This window comes from Corythoichthys intestinalis, unplaced genomic scaffold (genome assembly GCF_030265065.1).
Source record: "Corythoichthys intestinalis isolate RoL2023-P3 unplaced genomic scaffold, ASM3026506v1 HiC_scaffold_23, whole genome shotgun sequence".
NCBI lineage: Eukaryota > Metazoa > Chordata > Actinopteri > Syngnathiformes > Syngnathidae > Corythoichthys > Corythoichthys intestinalis.
Genome location: NW_026651592.1, coordinates 9,002,660 through 9,029,669, shown reverse-complemented (window position 1 = coordinate 9,029,669; position 27,010 = coordinate 9,002,660). Strand labels below are relative to the sequence as shown.

General features: G+C 40.0%; 2 protein-coding genes across 2 annotated transcripts in view; one reads left to right on the top strand and one right to left on the bottom strand.

Annotated features, from left to right (window-relative positions):
• LOC130911204 (adenine phosphoribosyltransferase-like) overlaps positions 1-24,347 on the bottom strand; it is a 45,539-nt gene extending 21,192 nt beyond the window's left edge. The window contains exons 1-2 of the mRNA XM_057829013.1: positions 24,318-24,347; positions 429-600 (exon numbers count right to left, since the gene is read on the bottom strand). The gene's annotated coding sequence lies outside the window, so the exon portion shown is untranslated. The remainder of the gene's footprint in view (positions 1-428; positions 601-24,317) is intronic.
• On the top strand, positions 249-18,488 carry LOC130911202 (uncharacterized). The gene is made up of 4 exons (XM_057829011.1): positions 249-633; positions 15,332-15,464; positions 15,538-15,672; positions 15,749-18,488. Exons 1-4 carry the CDS (start codon positions 396-398, stop codon positions 18,060-18,062), a joined length of 2,820 nt encoding a protein of 939 aa, XP_057684994.1. The 5' UTR covers positions 249-395; the 3' UTR covers positions 18,063-18,488.
• Positions 24,348-27,010: the final 2,663 nt, after the last annotated feature.

The window sequence follows — 27,010 nt, the reverse complement described above, 5'->3', positions numbered from 1 at the left end:
TGAAATGGTGTTGAAAGGATGTTAAATGATGCCAAGGTGCCAAAGTTATGGTGACAAAAAAGGAGAAATAACAATCACTTTCAATTTACGTCTTCCTTCCACAGATCTCGACCCATTTCACTGTGTGCCCCAAATACTCGTTAGTAGTAGGGGCAGTGCATATGGAGGCGGGGGGAGGTTGGTAGGTTACTCACGGTCATCTGTCAGCACATTCAATGTGTTACACCCACCCCCCTTCATGTTTACATCCAGCTCCACATTGAATCAATTCTATTACCAGCAAACCCCTCCTTGTGTAGTCAAGGTAATATTCATCACACCACCCGAGTGGGAGGGCGTCCAGAGCTCTAAAAAGGCCCCGGAAGAGCCGAGCGGTGATCCCCTTGCCCTCGGCCATGTGGTGGCTCGTCTTGGTGGTTCTGTCTTACCTGGACAGAGAGGCGGTCCGCGCTGCGGTCAGGTCGCCGGTGGAGGAGCGTGGGTCAGAGCAAGATGTGCTGCCTTTTATGGCTAAGGAGGAGGCCAAGAAGAGGGGGTCCGAGGAAATGCTGAGGAGAGCTAAAAGAGGCTTCACGTACCCCGGGACCTTGTGGTGTGGACCTGGAAACATGGCAGACCATTATGACCAGTTAGGTGAGACTTCATTTTACTACTACATTATACACCAAAAATAAAATTGTGCCATGTTTGGCTAAATGAAGGTTGCAGAATCACATTTTTGTGTTCAGGATTTGGTTGAAGTTTACAATCAAACTAACCCTAAAACAAAGAATGAAATTTAAAGGTCCTGCATAGTCATTATTATGATTTCTTTCAAAATATATGAAATATGTTCGAAGGCAAAAGCCAAAAATGAGTAAAGACTGTGTACAATTTAGTACTGAGTTCCTATTTCATAGCAGTTAACTCTCTTTCACCATAATACTTCGGAGAATTTGATAGGCTGCTTAAATAGGGTCATAAACTTCACAATCAGTTGACGAGACAGCTCCTACAGACATTGCGCCACGGCTTCCCGTAGGGGCATAGGCAGATCTACTATTCAGGCAAAGTAGGCGATGGCCTTAGGCCCCCAACCAGTAGGGGGCCCCCAACCAGTTGCCCTTGCCCCAACAAGCAAGGGCTTGAGCCACCGGAGTCAGCAGCACCCCCAAATATTCGTCATGTATAATTATGTCAGCATACCAAACAAACAAATAACAAAACAAAAAAGTAAGCCACGTGAATGCTGCATTTATATTTTCTCTCCCCCACACACACGCACTACAATGGACTGTTCAACGACAACGGACTGAGTATCAGTCGCTTAGCTTCATTTAGCGCCGTTTAGCTTCGCTTAGCTCCGTTTAGCATCGCTTAGCTCCGCTTAGCTGTTCGTTAGCTTCACTTAGCTTTCCAGCGTTTTTCATGCCACTAAGCTCGCTATTTTTACAGCTCACTTGCTACTTTGCGCGTCGGCTATCGTTTATTTCAAACACATGAGCGAACGTGCTCTCCATGAAACCCAAAGTGCAGTGAGGGAGAATGTTGAGATCAGGCCGCTAATGCCTCTTTTAGCTTTCCTCTTCTTCCCACTGAACATAAAATACACGACAGCACACCCTGTGGCGAAACAATGCACTACAGTTCTAATCAGTCATACAATAACACTCAACAGCTGGTTAACAGCATTTGCTATCGAAAAAAAATTAAATCTATTAGTCACACCACAAGCAATGATGAAGAATGTTTTTTACGGAGTGTAAAGCTTTTGGTTAGCGGCTTAGCGAACGTACCTCCTGTGAACATTTCAAAATAAAAGCACGTCATGTTCGTCATATAAATAACGATTTCTGGAGTTAATTCCACATACCTCAGAATTAATTTGATAATATGTACAGTAAATACTACAGAATAAAGATTCTACACTAAGAATAGCTTTCAAATGACACTCTTTATGACAAATATGATTGGCAACGAATAATTATTATAATTAAAGATACACGATAATATCGGTTACCGATAATTATCGGCCGATTATGGCAATTATGACGTCACACAGATAATACAGATTTTTTAAAAATAGACCGATAATCCAATAATTATATACAGTGGTACCTCTACATACGATCACTTCGACACACGAACTTTTCGACATCCGACGTAAAATTTGAGCCGCCATTTGTTTCTACATCCGACGAGTTGCTCGAAATACGACGACATGACAGCACTGCAAACGAACGCACGGTGGATTTTCTTGTGTGAGAAATCAACACAGTTTTCAAAAAAAGTTGATACAGTTGGAGAAACAAGGAAAAAAGTGATGCTTACCTTTGAAATGAAGATGCAAGTTATAGAAAAATATGAGCTTGGGGTGCGCGTCCCTGAACTGGCTCAACAATACAGCTCCATGGTCCTCTTCCGACCACCGTTCGCCACTATTTATAAGTTAAGGTGACAATTATTATTGTGGTAACATTGCCAAGGAAATCGCCAGCTTCGTCACGTTTTTATCATTTATTTAAGAACTTATCCAACACAAAACGCCCATTGTCTTAAGCAGTTGACCGCTCTCAAGAAAACGAAAGTATTATCTCTACCGCACCGACCTATCTCACTGAGACGTCACCTTCGCGGTGCGTTCAGGGACAGTAAAAAGTGTCCGCCATATTAGAATCCGATTCGTTACATTATTTACAGGAATAATTATTAATTCTTCTTATTATTATTATATTATTCTGAATTATTTATTTATAACTTATTTGTTTTTCTATGTTTAATTGCCATTTGTAACAGTGCCAGCAGTATTTATTAAGAATTTAGTGTATGTTTTTAGGCTTTGGAACGAATTAATGGAATTATAATGTATTCCTATGGGAAAATCCTGCTCGACATACGATCATTTCGACTTACAAACAAGGTCCTGGAACGAATTAAATTCGTATGTAGAGGTACCACTGTACTTGATTTAGCCTCCAAATGTGCGCATCCAAGCAGTTTTCTCCACTTCTCCACCGCCACCTGCTCAACCCCTCCCCTCTCTGAAGCCCCTGTGGGAGGAGGGGTTGAGGAGTACGGCGTCATAGAAGAGGCGGTGTTACACATCAGTGTTGAGGCGCTCTCACTAGCGTGCGTTGCTTTTCCCGTGTGTGAAATGAAATAAACGACGCTCTCGCCATCTACAAAACAGTTCCACGAGGCGTAAAGAAAGCGTCCTCATTGAACACCAATAATCCAGCAGCCATTCAAAACTGCATCACAATGATTTTTGGAACGAATACAAGGCTGCTGCTAGCGTGAATGCTAAAGCTATTGTAAACACAAACTATAAAGGAAGCTACGGGGCTTGTAATGATACAGAGACGCTGCGGTCCTCCCGGAGTCGGGTTGTTTGGGAATGCAACCCAAAGCGGGTGGTAAACTCCCATCTATGGCTAAGCATCTAACGAGACCGATAGTCGACAAGTAGCTGTCTTCCGACCAGTATTGTTAATCTTACTGAAAAAAAGTAATTAATTATAGTTACAAATTACTTCTCCCAAAAAGTAATTGCGTTAGTAACTCAATTACCTGAATGTAAGAGTAATTAGTTACTTGGCAAAGTAATTGGTGATAATTACTTTTTTTTTTTCCCTCAAAAAAAAAACAAAAAAACATTGGCCACACTATGTGAAGTTTTTTGTGAAGGTTTTTGGTACAATTGGCCCGAGCCCAATTCTTTACCCTAATTTACCCTTTACCCTGAATCAACTGTTAAAAGTTGTTAAAATTGATCCCATTATTGCATTAGTTCCCTTCTCTCTACTTTCGACATATGAAAGTTTTAAAACTGTTTCATCATTTAAAGATAGATTCAAGTCAAGATTTTGCCGATTTAGAAGTATTTTAAATAAAAAGTTACTTAGGTTCACTAGGAAGGTTCTCTACAACAGGGGTCCCCAACCTTTTTTGCACCACGGACCGGTGCTATTTGGGTCTTTTTTTCACGGACTGTTCTGACAAATTTTGCAACCCATCAAAAATTGCAACGATGCGGTTCTGCGCATGCGCGTAACGTTAAACCTAGCCGCAAAATGCGCAAATGCAGCGATTCCAAAGTAAACACTACAAACTTTCTTGAAAGAAGGGAATATTAACTTACGTTTGATCATGGAAGGACTAGTAGAAAAGTTCTCCTCAGATTCATCCTGCCATGTAAGCTTCACACAACAGCTGCACACCGCGCTCACCATTAAGGACTTCGCGTTGTCGTTAAACATTAATTAAGAAGCCCGCTTCACAAAGATACGATGTTGGAAATTGTAGCAAGGTTTTCAAAGCTCTTGTCGCGATGTCAGGATATTCCAGAATGACTTTAATCCAGAACCTCGGTAGAGTTGTTGTCTCAAATGTACGTTTAATAAGGTCGCCGTCATTTGCGATCTCTCTGTTTATTCACAAACGGGTCACGAGTCCACTCCTTCGCAGTTCGTGGGTCTTCGAGGTTGTAGGCTCGTCTTCGCTCGTGTGGGGGCTAATTACAGTGGTACCTCTACATACGAAGTTAATCCGTTCCAGGACCTTGTTTGTAAGTCGAAATGGTCGTATGTCGAGCAGGATTTTCCCATAGGAATACATTATAATTCCATTAATTCGTTCCACAGCCCAAAAACCTGCACTAAATCCTTAAAAAAATACTGCTGGTGCTATTACAAATGGCAATTACACGTAGCAAAACAAATAAATTATAAATCAAAATTGGAATAATATAATAAAAAGAATAATAATAATTCCTGTAATAGTGTAACGAATCGGGTTCTAATAAGGCGGACGTTTTTTTGTGTACCTGAACGCACCGCGGGGCTGACGTGCCTGGACCAGTGAGCTTGAGTTTCACTTTCACTTTGAATGTTCTCTTGAGAACACCGTCAGTTGCGGCAGACAGCAGGCGTTTTGTGTTTAATAAGTTGTGAAAGAAATGATGAAAACGTGGCGAAGCTGGCGATTTCTTTGGCGATGTTACCACAATAAGAATTGTCAGCTTAACTTATAAAGACTGGCGAACGATGGTCGGAGGAGGACCGTGGAGATGTATTGTTGAGCCATTTCACGGATGCCCACCCCACGCTCATATTTTTCTGTCATTTGCATCTTCATTTAGAAGGTAAGCATCAACTTTTTCCTTGTTTCACCACCTGTACCAACCTTTTCTGAAACCTGTGTTGATTTGTCACACAAGAAAATCCGCCGTGCATTCGTCTGCGGTGCTGCCATTGTCGTCGTATTTCGAGCATGTCGTCGGATGTAGAAACAAATGGCGAGTCAAATTTTACGTCGGATGTCGAAAAGTTCGTGTGTCGAAGTGTAGAGGTACCACTGTATTTCCGGGAACAAATGTGCTGCGTCGCGGCCTGGTAATACGCTATTATTGAGGACAAGCGCATATAGACATATTATATACACAAACAAGATGTACTGTTAGCAGTCCAATCAATGGACTTCTATGACAGTATTTTAATCTATCCCGTAGTATTATATCTAGAGTAGACAGATATATTGGTGTGTTAAGCAGGGGCACAGGGCCAATTCAGCCAGAATGCGGTCGTTATTAAATTTTTTTTTTCTTTGCGGCCCGGTCGCAAATGCGCCACGGACCGGTATCGGTCCGTGGCCCGGCAGATGGGGACCCCTGCTCTACAACAGAGCCGTCCTAAAAAGTCTACTGCTTTAAGATGGCGGCTGTCTACTCACTCATTTAGTGCCATGTCTGTCATTTTGCATCTAGTTATATCTATGTACAGTACATGTCATATCTACCATATCTACCATAACATGTGGGCGTAGTTTGTAGGCTATCGGCTACAACATGTATCATTGGAGCTACCTAGCATCGCGTTTGCTCGGCGTCACAACTTTCTTGCCTCCTCCCTACTCCTGCTCTGCTCTGTCGTCTCGGTGAGTCCGTCTCCCTCAGACTTTTCGACCAATATAGTAACGCATAGTAACGCATGCCTTTCTGTCTTCAGTAACGGTAACGGTGTTGCCAAGATGAGAAAAGTAATTAATTAGATTACCCACTACTGAAAAAAATAACGCCGTTAGTAACGCCGTTATATTGTAACGCCGTTATTAACAACACTGCTTCCGACGGAGCCCGCCGGTCCGGCAGGCCGCCGCCGCCGCCTCGCCCTAGGTGGGCAGAGCAGAGCCATGCACCGAATACGGCGCAGCGAGCCGGCCGGGGCGGGCGGATATCCGCACGAACTTAGCTGCCGCCGCCACTCCGGTTCAAGACAGAGGCCTAGTGCCGGTGCTAGTTTGGCAGCCGGGCGGACTGAAGGCCGCAGGCGGGAGGAAATTCCCGAAATGACCCGATAGCCAAACCCCTGGATGAAAAAATAATGCAGTTTATACGACCACGATTCTTCGTGAAAGACATGCCGATCACATCAGTTTTACCAAGGACGATTTCACAAGTGATGTCAAGAAAGCATGTTTATCATGACGGCACAGTGGTTAGTTGATAATTTTAACATGTACCAAACCACACAAAGAAGTCATCCAGTCAGTAATGCATTCAGTACGCTTTAAATTTATGACGTCTTAATCTGATCATTCTTCTTAAATCTAATCAAATAATTTTCCCCATCTTGTTTGAGTGTTGAAGACTAGTTAACAGATGAATGTGCCAGATTATTCCACTTACTTGAACTAAATATTGCCATTTGTTCTGATTAAGCCCAAACATCTAAAAAAAAAAAAAAAAAAAGTCATTTTTCACCTAAATCAAGAAAAAATTGCTTTCAAATAATGTTTTGAACCATACATATTCTTGAATAAAGAACATTTCTGACAAGTTTTTTTTAGGATTATGTATAATAATTTATTGCTTAAAATAAGGCTGTTAAGCTTATTTTTAGCTGGCTATTTTTCTTCAAGAAATCTGAGTGAAATATACTTGAAGTGCTGGCAGTTAATTTCACTTATTTCCAATAGATTTACACTGAAAACAAGGGAATTTAACTAGCTTTAAGGAGTTGTGTTTTTGCTGTGTAGTAATGTTATACGTTAGGAATGGCTTACTTTTAAAGTCATTTTTGTGCAACTTATGTATTTACTCTAAGTAATTGTTGCCAAACGTTTACCATTACACAATGTCAGACAATCTGTCTTCATTTAGATGTTGGAATTTACTATTTGTCACATTTGATGTTGGAAAAAAAGAGCAATAATATTTTTCTACAGTAATATTTTCTCTTGTGTATACTTTAAAATTTTACATAAATCTTTTAATAAAATTATCGGCTTGACATTACCGGTTATCGGTTGGAACGAGGAGGAAATTATCGGTTATCGGTATTGGCTGAAAAATGCATTATCGTGCATCACTAATTATAATTATTATACTACTATTAAATATAGAAGTATACTATAATAATAATGCTAGAATTTTTTTAAAGAATTGAATAATGTTGGAAAGGCAAAGTCAGTGTTCTGAATCTGTTTACTTTCCATTCTTTTGCACTAGTAAATGCTATCAGCATTTAACCTCATTGTTTATTTGTGATTAATTATTGTTATTTACATGATTATTTGTACTTTAATAAAAATGTAAGTGTTCCAAAATGGTTTTGGGAATTATTACGCGTCAACAAAAATTTCATTGTTAAATTAGTTAAAAAAAAAAAAAAAAAAAAAGGTTTTTAAACAGCAAAACCCTATCTGGAGGTGAGAGCACACGAGAACATAATTACAGACGCCATGATACTTTAACGAGATATTATCGCGTACTTGTTTCGATCCAAAAACTCCATGTAGCATGTATGAGAGAGTGTCAAGACACAGCTGTGAATGGCCACAGCTGGATTTTTTTTGGTGATTTTATGGGTGAAACATGGTGATATAACAAGGGTCTTGATGCAGAAATTGCAGACATCAAGGAGTGGTCGAGATTTTCTTTTTCGTATATTTACCCTTTTAAGCGTTTTTTTCCCATTTTTCTTTGTTTGGATCAATAATTTATCATCTATCGGAGAAAAGGCGACAGTAACAAAAAAATACAATGAAGCGATAGTTACGAGGTAGATATCCGTGACTTTTTTTACAGACGCCATTTTTTTCATAGTGACATAATTTGTTTAAAAGTTTAAAATATGTCAGTGAATAATTTTTTAAAGTGGTTTTTTTCTAAATGAATTATGAGACATCAATTAATGATTCTAAGCTAAAAACGACAGACATTTTGAATAATACATACAATACTTTCGTTTTATGGCTGGGTTGAAACAAAAGCGGTTGTGCGACGTCTGTAAATGGAGGTTTTCAGGGTAAAATGGACAAATTAAAAAGTTAGGGGGCTTAATGTGCCATTAATCTGCTATGGCAGCATATACCGTGATTTCCCGAATATAAGGCGCACCCGTGTATAACGCACACCCCAAATTTACTTGTAAAATCTAGGGGAAATTATTGTAACCGTGTATAACGCGAACCCTAATTTTAGCACCAATAATGATGCTGTATAACTTGCTCGTTTCATCATGATGAATAAATGTTTCTTCCATGGATTGATACGGTAAAATAAAAGTGAGGACTGAAGTCGGAAATCAGAAAGAGCGCATCGCTGTAGACGGTCACAAGATAACTATTGTTATTTGGGTTTGAGTTTCTCGAGGGACAGTTATAGTTGACGGACACAGGACGTCTATGTTGTGTTACGTTTGTTATGGTCTGAGTTGCCGAGTTGCAATAAACGTTGACTCAAATGAGTTCAAGAAACTAAATTCTGTGCTTTATGAAGAGTGAAAAAAGCAGAATTTTAACACAGACAAAATCATTCGACCAATTAGAGTGAAGTATTACCGAAACAAAATGCTGACGTCATGTACCATAATGGTTGGCAACGGATTGCCGCATACGTTTTCTTCAACACAACATGGCCGTGTCAAAAAAGAAAAAAATCTCTCTCTCTCTCTCTCTATATATATATATATATATTTATATATATGTATATATATATATATATATGTATATATATATATATATATGTGTATATATATATATATATATATATATATATATATATACAGTGGTACCTCTACATACGATCGCTTCGACACACGAACTTTTCGACATCCGACGTAAAATTTGACTCGCCATTTGTTTCTACATCCGACGACATGCTCGAAATACTACGACAATGGCAGCACCGCAGACGAATGCACGGCGGATTTTCTTGTGTGACAAATCAACACTGGTTTCAGAAAAGGTTGGTACAGGTGGTGAAACAAGGAAAAAGTTGACGCTTACCTTCTAAATGAAGATGCAAATGACAGAAAAATATGAGCGTAGGGTGGGCATCCGTGAAATGGCTCAACAATACATCTCCACGGTCCTCCTCCGACCATCGTTCGCCAGTCTTTATAAGTTAAGCTGACAATTCTTATTGTGGTAACATCTCCAGAGAAATCGCCAACTTCGCCACGTTTTTATCATTTATTTCACAACTTATTCAAAACAAAAACACCTTCTGTCTGCCGCAATTGACGGTGTTCTCAAGAAAACATTCAAAGTGAAAGTGAAACTCAAGCTCACCGGTCTGTCTCTGGCACGTCAGCCCCGCGGTGCGTTCAGGGTCAGCAAAAAACGTCCGCCACATTAGAACCCGATTCGTTAAATTAATACAGGAATTATTATTATTATTATTATTATTATGATTTTGATTTATAATTTATTTGTTTTGCTATGTGTAATCGCCATTTGTAATAGTACCAGCAGTATTTTTTAAGGATTTAGTGAAGGTTTTTGGGCTGCGGAACGAATTAATGGAATTATAATGTATTCCTATGGGAAAATCCTGCTCGACATACGACCATTTTGACTTACAAACAAGGTCCTGGAACGGATTAACTTCGTATGTAGAGGTACCACTGTATATATATATATGTATGTATATATATATATATATATATATATATATATATATATATATATATATATATATTTCTGTCTCCATCCCTGTACCCGTGTATAATGCGCACCATGATTTTACAAGTTGATTTTTTGGGGGGGGGGGGGGTATGTGCGTTATATTCGGGAAATTACGGTAGAAATATTGTTCTATCAAACACAACAGTTGTTTAGCTTAAAATACAGAAAGAGGAGTGCAAGAGCAGAAACTGCTTTTTCAGCCTTGTCTGTTTTCCACCACATATTACATGTGTTTTTAGTTTTAAACATATTGTATGGCTCTCACAGAATTACATTTCAAAATATGTGGTGTTCATGGCTCTCTCAGCCAAAAAGGTTCCCAACCCCTGATATAAAGACCAAGTGCTGTCAGTAGCTTTTTGGCAAAATTGTAACTTCCTCAATCAAAACTTGGCCATAAAGTGAAGACCAAAAGTTGCCCCAAAATAGATTTATCTTCTGATGTTTATCTGATGTTATTTGTGCTTTGTATAAGGACACACAGCAAGAAACGAGCAGGCAGCAAGTCATGACGCAGTTTACATTCACTTGTTATTTTTTATCGAAATGATATTTAAAGAGCATACGACAGGAGAAAAAAAGTCTTAAATGGCATTATTATGTGAATTAGAATCATATTTTGAGACGATTCGACTATATACAACAATTTAGCAAAGCGCAGATGATGAGAAATTAAGTCTTTTAATCTGCCGGTTAGCCACGCCTACCATTATAGGGCTTTAGCGTCCCCAACAGAAGGATGACGTCAGCGGTAGACTGGGCTCATCGGTTTTACTATTCAGCCCATTGAGGGGGAATTATTCAGAACGAGGAAAACGCGACGAAGAGAGCCGCAAAATGTCATTGTTTCAGTCTCTCTACTCCAATATTTTTACAGGATATTTTTTTTATCCAAGTATTTTTCCCCAATAGCTATACAGGGTGACCCAAAAAAACCACTCAGTTGACTGCTTGTTTAAAAGCCATTGAAACATATCTAAATAGGTTGTCATGCTTAAGTGATTCATTAAGGTCACTCAATGCAGCTGGTAATCTCTCGTCTCTACAATTCCTGTGCTTCTGCTGAAAATGAAGAAAACTTTAGCTGTACCTGAATTGCTGCGTGCCGGTCTGACACCTACTGAGATTGCAGCAAATCTGAGAATATCCAGATGTGCAGTCTACAAAGTTAAAAAGAAGCTGAAAGATACTGGAACAGCCTCACGAAAACCTGGGTCTGGAAGTGCCGATCTGTGCGGACCAAAAACTTGATTGACAAGGTGATATGTGGCCACCCCAAAGTCCAGATCTCAATCCCCTGGATTATAGCATATGGGCAACTGTGGAGGACAGTGCCTGTAAGAAGCCACAAACTTCTGTGTCAGCCTTGGAGAGGTCCATTGTAAGATCTTGGGAAAAGATGACAGCATCCTACATAAAGAAGACCTGTCATGCGTTCCGCAGGCACATGGAGGCTGTTGTGACACTTAGGGGAGGACACATTGAAAAATAGAGTGTACTGTACATGTTCTTTACAACAATGTATAATTTGTGATTAAATTCTAATTCTAAGATGAATGAACATGGCATTCAAGTTGTATTATGGCAGTGTGAACTTTTTTTTGGGTCACCCTGTATAAATGGCTTGAGAAGGACCAGTCAGCCCGTCGAGAGGGAACTATTCACAACGAAGAAAACGCGACGAAGAGAGCTGCAAAATGTCATTGTTTCTGTCTCTTTACTTCAATATTTTTACTGGATATTCTTTTTATCCAAGTATTTTCCCCAATTGCTAAGTAAATGGCATGGTCATGACAAATAACAGTCTTGTGCTAAATGGAATATGAAATAATAAAAATGCATTTATTCAGGACAACATGGCAAAATTACTCCATAATGGTCAAAACTGTCGACTTCACCTTTAATGTCGCACCTCCCGAACGATATTTTATGACACCTAAATCGGACATATGTCATTTCCCTTCCCCGGCTTCGGAAAATGTAAACAAACCAAAAGGCGTGACAGCTAGCCGACATGCTAACCCGAACCGAGTGATGTTTCAAAGTCTTCGAAGCGGAAAATCTCACATAAATAGCCTGGATTATTTGACATGACGACTGGGTTGTCGATTGTCTTTGCGGATCGGCAAACCGCCCGGCAGAGAGCAATTTACAGTTTGTTCCCCGGATGAGGGTGGCTGCAGTTGTTTTACAGCTAACGTGCTGCTAATATGCATGAGGAGAGCTTTTTACATGCCTATCAATGATCAAACGTAAGTAGTCCTTTATTTAACCCTTTAAGGTCTGGGCCTATTTTGTCTGATTTTGCATGCCTTTGAAGTTGCCTTTATATTTCAAATAAAGAATTGTTTACGATGGCCTGGTTTGGTCCCTTTTTTTGTGACACCTTGAACTTCATGTCCAAATTGTTGTTTCCTTCACTGATCAATTATAAATCATCATTTTGGGCCCAAAAAGACCAAAAATTCCAAAATCGTTTTGTCAAAATTTTTAATATTGATGTCCAATTGACAACCAAACATGCGTAACGAACCGTTTTGAAACTTTGTAATATTTATTCAACATGTTAGGATGAACATTCAACCAAAAAAATTTAGAATAAATAGTCTTATATTTGACAATTCAACATAAACGACAGGTATAGCCATAGGCGTTTTTTGCCTTTATACATGCTCCAGTCAAAACAGGTTATATACAGCAGACCTAACAGTGAAGAACAGTGAAAAAATATATACCATCTAACACAAAAAGTGTTTAGAGGCCATCTCTTTATGAGTTTAGGTATTGCGGCCCATCGCCTGATGAAAACTATGTACACACAATCAAGCTTCTTGAACACACATTTATATACACAAATTGAGAAGATTGATGTGGGAAAAAATATATATATATAACATTGGGAGAAAAAAAAGCATTTTCAAAAATATTTACAATAAACAAGTTAAATTTTTTTCAGTCATGCCACTCCGAAAAGCAGTTTCGTCCTGGAATTAGACACGGCTACATCACACAGCTCACACTTCCATGGGGTGTCGGTCCTCTTTCCACCCTTCCATTTTCATTTCACTTTACTTTCATTGTCACTATAAATGTACATGAAAATAAGTCAGTATTTATGAAAATAATAAAGTATAAAATAAAAATATATACAGCAATAAATAATAATGGAAATCTATATGTATGACAATAGAAATAATACCATAGCTGAATATGTGCTACATCCCTAATCTTCATATAGAAAGAAGAACACCACAAATTATAAATTCCTGCCTGGGATACCCACAGTGCACGTACGACTTTGATCTGATATGCACATTTTATTATTATATACACAAACACACACTTATATTGCATCAAAATTAACTTTGTCTTGCAATATCAAAAGAAACTTTCAAAAGAAACGTTTTCAGCATGAAAAAAAAGAGTGAGTTGGTTTACCTCTGCTCGTCGATGGCGTCACCCATGTGTTCAAATCCGTCACTATCTTCACTCGAGGACTCTTCCGAAGAAGACGATGATGACGAATTTGGACCATCCTCTTCCTCAAGTTGATCAGAAGCACAATTGCTTGCGCTAAATTTAGTTTTCCGTTCATTGTCAAAGTCACACAAAGTCGCTGCTCGATCCAGCAGTATCCAACTGGCCGTCGCTCGCCACCTCGCTGCTTCAGAACACTCCTCCCTCTGGTTCGGTTGAACCTCGCACCGCACTTATATTTATTAAAAAAAAAAAAAAACGCATTTTGTGCTTCCACTGTGACTTCGAAAGGGTTCGTTTGATTTGTGTTTTTTTCATGGAGCTTCCGTTTTGAAAAAGGACTAGAAATGATGGAAATATAGACATAAACAAATGATCCATGCAGCGTTTTAATGTTTTTTTGAGAGGACAATAAAACTATAAAACTTAAATGACAATATCTCACGTTCTAGTTGGTCGATTGACTTCAAATAATAACGAGAGTAAACCGCAACTTCCGCACTTTAAAACGAGACCAACCAACAGCATGTGGGTGACGTAATTAAAACGTGAGGGCGCTTCAAAGACGACGTGCGCTGAGGACGCGCCGGCGCATCCTTCGACTCTCAAGGGTTAAAGAAAGTTTGTAGTGTTTACTTTGTAATAGCTGTATTAATATTTGACATAATACAGGGTGACCCAAAAAAAAACGGGCCCCGTGTAAACTTTATGTGATATCTCCTTCACCAAGGAGCGGTATGTGGAGGTCCTCAAAACCTTCAAGAATGAGCTCTAGACCATCTACCCGTCGCTCATGAGCAAGTTCTGGTTCCAGCAAGACGGAGCAAGTTCTCACACCTCAAACCTGTCCCGAGATTGGCTGAAAGAGAACTTCGGAGGCCGAGTGATCAGTCTCAAGACTGATTTTGAGTGGGCACCCCATAGCCCAGACCTAAGCCCCCCAGATTTTTTTCTTTGGGGCTATCTTAAGGACAGAGTCTACGCAGGGAAACCCAGAACCATCACGGAACTCAAGAAAGCCATCAGTGAGGAGATGAGAGCCATTACCAATTCAGTCTGTAAGAACGTCATGGACAACTTTGTGCTGCGCCTCAAGAAATGCATGGAGCTAAATGGAGGCCATCTAGAACATATGCTGTAGAACGGAGAAAAAAAGGCCAAAGACCCTTGTGTTTTGATGTGATGTTTTGAATATAATAAACTAGTTATGACCAAAGTTTCATTTCATTCGGACGAAACACTAAGAAACGGGGCCTAATTAGAGTTGGGGCCCATTTTTTTTGGGTCACCCTGTTCTAAACAAGATGTTTACTCACTTCCTCGTAAGTCCAATGGTTCCACAGTAGTCGGGCTTGTTTAGCCAATATCCACGGCGAATGGGAACCTTTTGAAACTTCAAAAAGGCGCATACGCCTCTCCCTCATACAGAATGATTTTTCTGCAGCCGTTTGGCTGGCATGATGCGAAAAATAAACGTAGCAATCCGCAAAATCAGCTGAATCCTTCGTCCTCATACACAACAGTACGGCTGTTTAGTGAAGAGGACGCCTTCTACCGTACACGTCACAGCGCCCTCCTCCTCAATGTAAGACCCAAGCCGGAAGTCACTCATTTCCATGGCGCGGGATTCAAAAAATTAAATAAATATAGCGATCGCTTCCACACACATCCAAGCAGTCCATATCATTCAGGAGCATAAAATACCACGTGTATTATGAAATAAACATGCTTTTTCGTGTCACATGCACTTTAAGGGTTAAAATATCTGGGGGGGGGGGCAAAGAAACCTATTCCAAATTATCCTGCTATAATATATTTCTGTAAACTTTTAAATTTAAAGAAGAATTTTATTTTTTTACCCCAATAACTTTTGACAACATACAGTAACTCCCAATACATAATTTAGGGAAGTTTAAGAAGACGGATAGCTGCTGCCGCACACATGACAACTGTCCTCACGTAATCCACGCCTTTTCCACCAAATACGGCTACACCAATTTCAAGTTTCACTCCATCTGTCACTGTGACTGTGACGAAGCGTGAGTAGAAAAATACAGCCTATGCAGCATGCAAAAACACACAAATAGATTGAGATTCATTTATATAACGCAGGTTGAAAAATTGCCTCCGCCAAGTCAATGACACATCCTCCAGGGTGGTTGGGCAGACATTCTTCAATGTGATTGGCTCGCCTTGCTTCGATCTTATCTACGAGGAGCACTGTGCAGAGCGCCACTGGTATGGCGTGTAAGTATCTTTTCCTCTATACTTTCAGCTAATGTTGCTCCTAAACCAAAAGATATTTTCTATCCAACGATCCCAGATGCAAACGATACGAGAAGCTGCCCATCGCTGTGGTGAAGGAGGCTGTCCCGTACGACTACGGTGGCATCGATGTCATTGATGTGGTGACAAGGGCACCTCCCAAGGAGAAGGGTGACAGCGAGACGGAAGGCATGACGGATGCCACCTTGCCCTACCCAGAGGAACCCTTCCTCGGTAACATGGTCACCGCCGCCGAGGACTTCATCAAGGTGCTCGCAACAGTCTCCTCCACTTCAACCGCTGACACTGACAAAGAGTCGCAAAGCTCGGAGAAGAAAAAGAAAAAGGAGAAAGACAGAGCCAAGAAAAAGAAGAAAAAGGGTAAAGGCAGGAAAAGAAAGGAGAAAGTTATTGATCAAACAGCCACACAAAGACTGAGTGAGGGTAAGTCAGAGCCTTCCAATGAGGTGATGAAGGATGAACCATTGATGGAGACTGCAAAGTATCCTCAGACGACAGCAGAAATCAGTCCTCTTGCTGCATCTCCGTCCAAAAACAGGCAACCAAAGAAGGGCAGTAAAAAGGAAAACATACCCCTGACCAACCTGCAGGAGGTACCTCAGTTACCAGTCCACCCAACTAGCAACCTCCCTGCCATCCCAAAGTCACAACCTGAACAGAAATTCCCTAGTAAGGAGATCCCTCAACCTGCAGTTTATTCCTTGGACATCTTAAGTCTATCATCTACCATGACAGCAGGAGAAACCACACCTCCTGCTAGGTCTCTATCAAAAACCAGGCAACCAGGAAAGGCAAGGAGAAAGGAGGATGTACCCATGACTTCTCTTGAGGAGATTCCTCAACTTACGGTCGAGTCTTACAACCTAAGTGTGCCTTCCAGACCAACAATTCTGATACCAAAACAGCTGCCTGGTGAAGAGATCCTACAACCAGAGGTTGAACTGATTCAAAACCTCAGTGTCACATATCCAGTTATAGCAGAAGAAACGACTCCTCATTTTGGGTATGTCTCAAAAATTAAAAAACCAAAGAAGGGCAGGAAAATGGAAAGGGTACTAGTAACTTCCTCTGAGGAGATCCCTCAACCTAAGTTCAACTTAATTGAGAACCTAAGTGTCACTTTGACCCCCATCAACCTCAACAAACAGATTCTTCAACCTATGGTAGATTTCACCAACAGCCAACGTTTCACATCTCCTCTGACACCAAATCAAGAAAGTTCTCAAGATGGGTCTCCAGCAAAAATCCGGCATTTAAGAAAGGGCAGAAGGAAGGAGAAAGCACCAGTGACTCAACCTGCATTGGACACAACTGAAAACCTCCATCCCATAGTGATGTCGCAACCCAAACGTCAGGGCCCTGGTGAGGTGAATGCTCATCGTCGGAGGGAATCCACCAACATCCAAAGTATGCCTTCCATTCCCACCACCCAAATGTCACACGAGCAACAACTTGGTGACGGTATCCCCCAAACTCCAGTCACTTCCATCAATACGATAATCCTGGAACCACAATCCGAACAGCAGCTCCCGGGTGTAGATGAGACCCCATCACCTGCAGTCGACTTAACCGAAATTCATGTCATTCATTCCATTCCGATGACACAACAATGGTCTGAGCAAATTCCTAAATCTTTGAGATACATCACCCCCACATCCACCCCAGCCATGGGTATCCCTCAACTTGTGGTCAAATCCACTTCTAACCAGGGTGCCACTTTCATCTCGGCGTCACAACCCGCGCAACACCTTGGTGAGAAGATCGTTCAATCCACAACTTCCGCGTACACAATCCTAGTGTCACAGAGCAGACAGCAAAGCCCTGGTGAAGGGCGATCTGTACCCGTTCTTACAGGTATCCCGAACGTCAAGAGAAAACATTCACAAGATAAAGGCGCCAATGAGGGCAGGAAAAAAAAGACGAAACCGCGGCCCAATTTAGGGACTCAGAGCATAGCGCTGAACCCAACCATTGAGCTCTCTCAAATTCCTGTCACAATCACAGCAGGGTTTCCAACAGTTACTGTTGTGCAGAGACGGAGGTTCAGTGAAGGCAGACAAAGAACTGGAAAGATAACGACAGCAGTCAATGGACTAAGTGTTGCGAGAAGAAAGAAGCCCAAGAAGTCAGGGAAGAAATCTATGCTAGCCAGTAAACATTCTAATACAGAATTCCCAGGTTTGACATCGACACTCGTACCTGCCAAAGAAAGAGTTGAACAGTTGAGACCTAGGGTATCTGTTCTCCCAAAAGCTAATGCCATTGAGCGGTCGCTGGAGAGACTCCGAGAGCAGTTTGCCTGGAAGAAGAGAAGAAAAGCAGCTCGGTCCACTCGTACACTTGCTGTTTAGCTGATGGGGGACTTTAAATCTGACTGAATCATCTTTTGAAGCTTAGATACACTGTATGAAATCAGAGATGGAAAATGAATCAAACATGATTGTAATACAAGGATCTTGTAAGGTACATGTCCTTAATAAACCAAAAGGTAATTGATGTTTCTGTTCAGGTTTTCGTTTTTGGGGGTAATTATGGGAATTGATTAGGGTTGTTCCGATCATGTTTTTTTGCTCCCGATCCAATCGTTTTAGTTTGAGTATCTGCTGATCCCGATATTTTCCGATCCGATTGCTTTTTTTTGCTCCCGATTCAATTCCAATCATTCCTGATAATTTTTCCCGATCATATACATTTTGGCAATGCATTAAGAAAAAAATGAATAAAACGCGGACGAATATATACATTCAACATACAGTACATAAGTACTGTATTTGTTAATTATGACCATAAATCCTCAAGATAGCATTTACATTATTAACATTCTTTCTGTGAGATGGATCCACCGATAGAAAGACATGTAATCCTTAAAGGACAGATGTGACTTTGTATATTGTGACTTAACATTGCCATCTAGTGTATTTATTGAGCTTTCAGTAAATGATACTGTAGCCATTTAACTGTTCTGCCCAAATGCATGATGGGAAGTTCAACCGTGACTGTGCGTAGTGCCACCAATTGATACATCTTCTCTGCGTTGGGAAATAAAATAGGGTGTTAAGAAAAAGATCAACTACTACCTTTCTTCCCCACATTGCTCCCCACAATATTTCTAATTATTGCGAGAGGGATTTCAAGGCGTAGGCCAATTAAAACAAGGCTCCAAAGACAGCCAAAATTCACTCTATTCATATTACCCTGCCTTTCAGCTCTATATATAAGTACAACGGCGCCATTATAGATTGAACGCGACAATGCGTGAGTGGGTCGTGCAGCGCATGCGTTAATAGCGTTAAATATATTAACATGATTAATTAAAAAAAAAAACTAATTGCCGCCGTAAACGCGATAAATTTGATAGCTCTACTTTAAGCCAAAACTAAAGACTCTAGATGAGTGTAAGACGTTTTGTCTGTAACAATAAATACAATTAGAAAACGATTTAATTAGAAAATATATATATTTAAAAAAGCATGTCCGATATTTTTTTGCCGATTCCGATACTTTGAAAATGACGTGATCGGACCCGATCGATCGGGACATCTTTAGAATTGATGTTTAATTATGTTAGGTCTCCCCAACCCGGGGCCCCTCTAGCACATCTCTGGGTGCGGGTCCAAGTTATTCAGCAAGCCAGGAATGCGAACCACTGTCTTGGTCCTTTATTGATGTGTGGTAGAAATGTTCAATAAGGAGTTGAGACTGCTTACTTAGTACAGTTGGAAATTGGAAGTCAGTGATGCACCCTCTTTCTTTTGTAAAGAACTCAGTATGATATTTGTTGGTGGCTGTGCCGCAGTTGATAGCTCGAGTTATCCTGGGACCAAAGGGTCAGCGGTTCGATTCCCGGCTATGACTGTCCACTGTTGAAGTGTCCTTGTTCAAGTAAAATGTGCATAGATTATCACATGAGGAATAACCCTTCAGTTACAATGGTTTCATCTGCTTACAGGAGAGGTCCCAGGTCAGTAGCAGTGTTGTTTTTGGCAGCTCTTTAATTTTCATCTTCATCTTTTGGATGATGATACGTAGTCTTAGTCTTTGAAAAAAGACCCATATAGTGCTATTCTGTTTTTTTTTTAAAATGGAATTTCTTCGGCGCGCCGCGCAGCCCATACCACTTGACCGATCGGCACCGTTCACGTATTGACACGTCTGGAATTTTTGCACGACGCAGGGAACAAACGGCTCCGAAAATTTTCCTTTGCACCGCAAATGGCAATTTTCTGGAACAAAAAAAAAAAAAAAAATCAATTTTCAAAATGTATATAGTCCTACAATTTTTGACCAAATTACATAATTCGGGTGTCAAAAATTCCAGGACGGCGAGGGGCACAAAAGTTATACACAGAATTTGGAAAAAATTTACGGTCCCCCGAAAATTTGCCATTCATTTTTAATGGGAAACAAAAAAAAAATTAAAAATGTATCTAGTCTTACAATTTTTCACCAAATCACAAAATCTGGGCATCAAAAATGTTTTTTCAATCTATTGATGCTAATGTACTTGGATTCCATTGACGCCTATGTAAGTCGATACCATTGACGTCCATGGACGTCCAAAATTTTTCCCATTCATTTTCAATGGCAAAAAAAAAAAAAAAAAAAAAAAAAATCCCCAGATCAACAGGAAACGACCAGAGATCAATACGACGTGTCCCACAAATGTCCCTGATTCCATTGACGCTTATGGAGGGTGATGCCATTGACGTCCATGGACGTCCAAATTTTTTCCCATTCTTTTTCAATGGCAAAAAAAAAAAAAAAGTCCCCAAATCAACAGGAAGTGACCTGATATTGTCCCCGAAATGTTCCCAAGCCAACCTGGGCGGGGTTAAGATCTGTATCAACACAGAGCGAAGACCCAGAGTCATTTCTCCAGAAATTGCAGTTTCTAGTCTAAAAATGTGTTTGTATTTGTCTAGTTTTTGTTGACGAAAACTCAAGACTAATTTCGGCTGGTTTTAGTTGACATTTACTAAAAATGTAAAATTTTTAAAAAACATACTCTAAATATAAATAAAGGTTTCCAACTACGAATGAACATTGACAGACGAGCACATATTATAACATCTACAAGGACAACGCCAACTTGGTGGGTATACAGTTGTGGTCAAAAGTTTACATACACTTGTGAAGAACATAATGTCATGGCTCTCTTGAGTTTCCAGTTATTTCTACAACTCTGATTTTTCTCTGATAGAGTGATTGGAACAGATACTTCTTTGTCACAAAAAACATTCATGAAGTTTGGTTCTTTAATGACTTTATTATGGGTGAACAGAAAAAAGTGATCAAATCTGCCGGGTCAAAAATATACATACAGCAGCGCTAATATTTGGTAACATGTCCCTTGGCCATTTTCACTTCAATTAGGCGCTTTTGGTAGCCATCCACAAGCTTCTGGCAAGCTTCTGGTTGAATCTTTGACCACTCCTCTTGACAGAATTGGTGCAGTTCAGTCAAATTTGATGGCTTTCTGACATGGACTTGTTTCTTCAGCATTGTCCACAAGTTCTCAATGGGGTTTAAGTCAAGACTTTTGGTAGCCATCCACAAGCTTCTGGTTTAATCTTTGACCACTCCTCTTGACAGAATTGGTGCAGTTCAGTTAAATTTGATGGCTTTCTGACGTGGACTTGTTTCTTCAGCATTGTCCACAAGCTCAAGTCAGGACTTTGGGAAGGCCATTCGAAAACCTTAATTATAGCCTGAATTAGCCATTCAATTACCACTTTTGATGTGTGTTTGGGGTCATTGTCCTGTTGGAACACCCAACTGCGCCCAAGACCCAATCTTCGGGCTGATGACGTTAGGTTATCTTGAAGAATTTGAAGGTAATCCTCCTTCTTCATTATCCCATTTACTCTCTGTAAAGCACCAGTTCCATTGGCAGCAAAACAGCCCCACAGCATAATACTACCACCACCGTGCTTGACGGGAGGCATGGTGTACTTGGGGTTAAAGGCCTCACCTTTTCTCCTCCAAACATATTGCTGGGCATTGTGGCCAAACAGCTGGATTTTTATTTCGTCTGACCACAGAACTTTCCTCCAGAAGGTCTTATCTTTATCCATGTGATCAGCAGCAAACTTCAGTCGAGACTTAAGGTGCCGCTTTTGGAGCAAGGGCTTCCTTCTTGCACGGCAGCCTCTCAGTCCATGGAGATGCAAAATACGCTTGACTGTGGACACTGACACCTGTGTTCCAGCAGCTTCTAATTCTTGGCAGATCTGCTTTTTGGTGATTCTTGGTTGAATCTTCACCCTCCTGACCAATTTTCTCTCAGCAGCAGGTGATAGCTTGCGTTTTCTTCCTGATCGTGGCAGTGAAAAAACAGTGCCATGCACTTTATACTTACAAACAATTGTTTGCACTGTTGCTCTTGGGAGCTGCAGCTGCTTTGAAATGGCTCCAAGTGACTTTCCTGACTTGTTCAAGTCAATGATTCGCTTTTTCAGATCCATGTATGTATATTTTTGACCCAGCAGATTTGATCACTTTTTCTGTTAACCCATAATAAAGTCATAAAAGAACCAAACTTCATGAATGCTTTTCGTGACAAAGAAGTATCTGTTCCAATCACTCTATCAGAGAAAAATCAGAGTTTTAGAAATAACTGGAAACTCAAGAGAGCCATGACATTATGTTCTTCACAAGTGTATGTAAACTTTTGACCACAACTGTACATACTCACACTTTAAATATACCCACCTGGACACCACGAGTTGTATGTTTAAAAAAAAAAAAAAAAAATCTTCGAAAGTTAAAAAGGTTGCTCGCCGTTAGCATGCTAACGTGAATGCTAGGCTAATGCTACGAGTTACATTTTGTCTGTATTGATCACTCAGCACAGACATTTAAAGGCTAAAGCAACATTGCATATTCTCTCTGGCCAAGAAAACAAATCTTACCAGTGTGCAAGCCTGCATGGAGACTGGAGACCAAACACTGGTGAGTAGAAAAAGGGGAGGAGGGGGTCCTAGCATGTCATGAGTGACACAACCACACGCTGATACAATGCAGGCTAACTACACATTAAATGTCCCACATTGTGAACATGAGACGGAAACTATTACGCATTTTCGTCTCGTTAGACGAAAACTGGTGTTGGTCTCGTTAGGTTATAGTCTCCCCAAACACATTTTTAGCTCGCTGTCGTCTCATCAATGTCATGAAAAAGGTGTTCGTTGACAAAATATTTTCATTATTGTCAGTGTTGACGAAAACAAGTTTAAACACTGGTCAGTAGTAACCATTTTTTCTGCCAACAGACAAAACCATATTGTATGCTCATGAACGTATCTGTAGTTCATTATGAGAGTAGTTGACTGCACCAAAGCATGGAAATTGGGACTAGCGAATTACTCAGGATTCAACTCGCATTACTCTTTGCTCTAACCTCATTCCTTCCAAGTAAATGAGCAAAGAGGACGTGAGACAATTCTAATAACTGGGCTCTTTTGTTTCTGCTGGACTCTGACCTTGTGCTCGGAACCCTCAGTGTGATTTTTAGATGAGGTCACATTCTCCAAACAGCTTTAGCCTAATACTTTCTCCTCCTAACATCCTGCCAAATACACCCAAATCCCGGCGCTCAGCTGACTTTCACATGCTTGTCTCCGACTTAACACACATGAAGCATCTATCGTTTTGTCTGCCTGTCAACCTGTGAAATTGGCAGGAGTAAGAGGTTTGCCAATGTAGCATTCGCTGACAAGGCCGGAGAGTAGAAAACAATCAAGTCTTTCATAATTGACTTAGTAGTATTTTTTGGAAGACAACCAAGCATTTAAAGCTGCTTTGGCATGTCGAAGGAACAAAGGCAGTTTCACAGCCAACAAAGTTATATTCATTGGGCTCAGCTATAACTAAATTCTGCCAATTCCGGCAGTCCGAAAAATGTCTGCAAACCCTTTGTGACAAAATGACCACGGAAGGCTCCACAATGCGCATTGTATTTGTGCGCTCATTAGAAGGGTTCATCACTAATGCGTTGTGTTGACCCAGATGGTAGCACACCTATTGATTAGGAGGGGGTGTTTAATTGCCTTCTGTATCAGAAAAGGAGCAATTCCATGTTCAATGGATAAGGTTTTTCCTCCACGGTCTCCTCATGGAATGGATGTTTTTATTTTTACCCAATTTTAGAGAAACTGCTTAAAAGGCTTTGAGTAACGTGTATATTACTGCACCCTCCACCCCCCGAATATATTCTGAAATGTCATTAAGAGTTGATTTAGGCTCACCCAAGTGACATCTAGTGGAAATTTGAGGGAAGTAAGGTAGTAAGCTAGTGTTTAGCAAATTTCATTCATTTAAAAAGGAGACGCTGCCCAGTTATCACCAGTGTTGGGCACGTTACTTAAAAAAGTAATTAGTTACATTACTCACTACTTCTTCAAAAAAGTAACTGAGTTAGTAACTGAATTACTCTATTGTAAAAGTAACTGGTAACCAGGGAAAGTAACCATTTCCGTTACTTTAAAAAGAACTTGTTGTATGTCAAAGAATTTGAAATTTTCTGAGCAGTATTCGAGTCAGTGGAATAGAGAAGAACAGACAGGTAGTTAACTTGTTAGGTGCTTCAGCAGATTTGAATTGCTTACCACAGATGTCGACAAAAGCTTTGCCCCGGGACATGAATTACACATTACATGCAGGTTTTTTCCTTTAATTTCGACAAACTTGAAATAGTGTCTATATCTCCACCTCTTAAAGGACAATTTTTCTTCTGAATGCTCTGCCATCCCGACCCTGTGCATCTGTTTTGCGTGTATGTTTGCCGCACCCGCTGTTCCAGTTTGCTTGTGAAATCACCGGCTCTGATTGGCTTATCACGACACATGACTCTAACCCTCAGCCAATCACAATCACTTCCATCGCATCTCTCGAGGGGCATTCAGGTACACTCGTTTTCCGCCAATTCACGTCACCTTCAAAGCGTCTGCCGTCCTCAAGATGGAAGCAGAATTATTGCTGGCTGACAGTGGGAGATGGGAACGTGGCTAGCATCAGGTGTAGCAAACACAGAAACGTTACCAAACTTTGGAAAGCATTGTCTAATTGAATGAGCAGGGACAAACAGCTTGGAGTCAGAAGTACGTGCGCTGTTCTCGGACCTGAACGCACCCCAAGTCTTGGATGACAAATCAACAGAACAGAGAGTAGACTCGACACGGCTGGTAGTTTCTTCAATTTATTCGGAGTAAGTAACGCACCGCTTTTGACTGTCAGTAACGGTAACGGCGGAAAAAGTAATTAGTTAGATTACCCCGTTACTGAAAAAATAACGCCGTTACGTAACGGCGTTATTTATTACGGCGTTACTCCCAACACTGGTTATCACAACATTTTTCCCCAAATATAAGCATTTAAAAAACAATTACTGTATTTTTTGGACTATAAGTCGCACCTGAGTATAAGTGGCACCAGCCCAAAAATGCACAATGAAGAGGAAAAATAAGTCGCACCGGAGTATAAGTCACATTTTTGGGGGAAATTTACTTGATAAAATCCAACATATAGAAGGCATTTCAAAATAAAAATACAATAGAGAACAAGATTCGGAATAACTCTACTGTATGATAATGTTACATGATGCATGACCAACTAAATGTAAACGTGGCCGATATGTTAACGTAACATAGCTGTTAAGAGTTATTCAGATAACTATAGCATAAAGAACATGCTAACAAGTTTACCAAACCATCAGCGTCACTCCAAAACACCAATATAACATGTGAAATGATATATTAAATTGTTAATAATTTCACTTATAAGTCGCTCCAGAGTACAAGTCGCGGCCACAGCCAAACTATGAAAAAAAACTGAGACTTATAGTCCAAAAAGTACAGTAACTAAGCAAGAAATGACACTATGGAGGTAGATTTGTGTCTTTATTATTAAAAAAAAACCCGTTGCTTCAATCAAAATATATATTTTCAATGAAAAAATCAACTTCAATCGAATACTTCAATCAAAAAATGTGTTTGAATGGAAAAATCAATTTTAAACTAACAACTAAAAAATTAAAACTATTTTTCTTTTCTTTTTTTTATGGAGCCAGCTCGGCGAGTGGTAGCCATGATTCTTGCTTCATCAAGCTTTTAAGGCTTACGCCATTGGCGTACCCACTTGTCACTCAAACATGTCTGACCAATAGCAAAGCGCAATATTTGTCTCAAAATGACTCAAACCCCCCCCCCCCCCCCCCAAAAAAAGTACCTTTTAAACTTTTTCCTCTTGAGGAAAAAAAATGTTCAAAACTTTTTGCTCTTCAAAAAAAGGGGACACTTCAATCAAAAAAAAAAAAAAAAAATATATATATATATATATATATATATACAGTATATATATACATATAGGCTATATATATTATTTTTAGGTGAGGGCAATTTTATTTTTGCAAATGAATCTTTTTTTGATTGAAGCAACTTTTTTGGGGATTGAATAATTTAGACACGTATGTCCTACCCATAAATCGGCCCAAACACAAAAAGGATTGCATCAAAGAAAACATTTTCAATGAAAAATTAAGTGCTCAAATGCAAATTTTTGAGTCCCAAATATTTTTTCACATTCAAAACCTTTTTTTCTAAGACTTTATTTTTTTTTTTTTTTTTTGATTGAAGTGATTTCAAAACAACACAATACATATAACACAAAGAAGAACAAGAAAACAAATGATCATTTTGAACATGCTTTTTACTCATATTTCACTCAAACTTCTTATCTCCCACACTCTTATGTTGTCGTCTGTTTTCCTCATGGCAAGCGATAGTAACTCCTTGACCAATGAGATTGTCATTGTTCTGTCAGCTCATTGGTCAGAAAGCAGGAGAGGTGGGGGAATGTGTTCCCCTACATATTCTTGAAAAGCACCGATTTTCATGATAATATGGGACAAAGCGGATACCTTGTAAGCTTAATATGAGACATGTACTTTGGTTTATGAATACGGGACAATTCCGTTTTTCAGTGGACGGTTGGCAACCCTACGTGCAGTTGACTTTGGAGAGGTTCACACAGGCAGAATATGCTAAGCCAAGAAAGGAACATTCATATGACTAATACTCCTTACTGACGCATACTTGCACATTAAGTCACATTATGTTTTTTTTTGCTCAGGAAAATGAAATTGGGTTTAATTATCATTAACCTTTTGGAGCAATCTGTAAATAATGACACAAAACCCCTAATCTTGTGGTGTAGTGGTGTGATGTTAAATTAAATGGAGACAACCTTTACATTGGAAAAGGTTTATCTTGACGTCGCTGAAATGTCTGAGAACTGCAAGGAA

What these genes read in the sequence shown, in the direction of transcription:
- LOC130911202 (XM_057829011.1), top strand. Translation starts at nt 396, where the DNA reads ATGTGGTGGCTCGTCTTGGTGGTTCTGTCTTACCTGGACAGAGAGGCG. An exon ending in CACTGTGACTGTGACGAAGC is followed by an intron (nt 15,465 to 15,537) that starts GTGAGTAGAAAA and finishes TATATAACGCAG; the next exon opens with GTTGAAAAATTGCCTCCGCC. An exon ending in GAGCGCCACTGGTATGGCGT is followed by an intron (nt 15,673 to 15,748) that starts GTAAGTATCTTT and finishes CAACGATCCCAG; the next exon opens with ATGCAAACGATACGAGAAGC.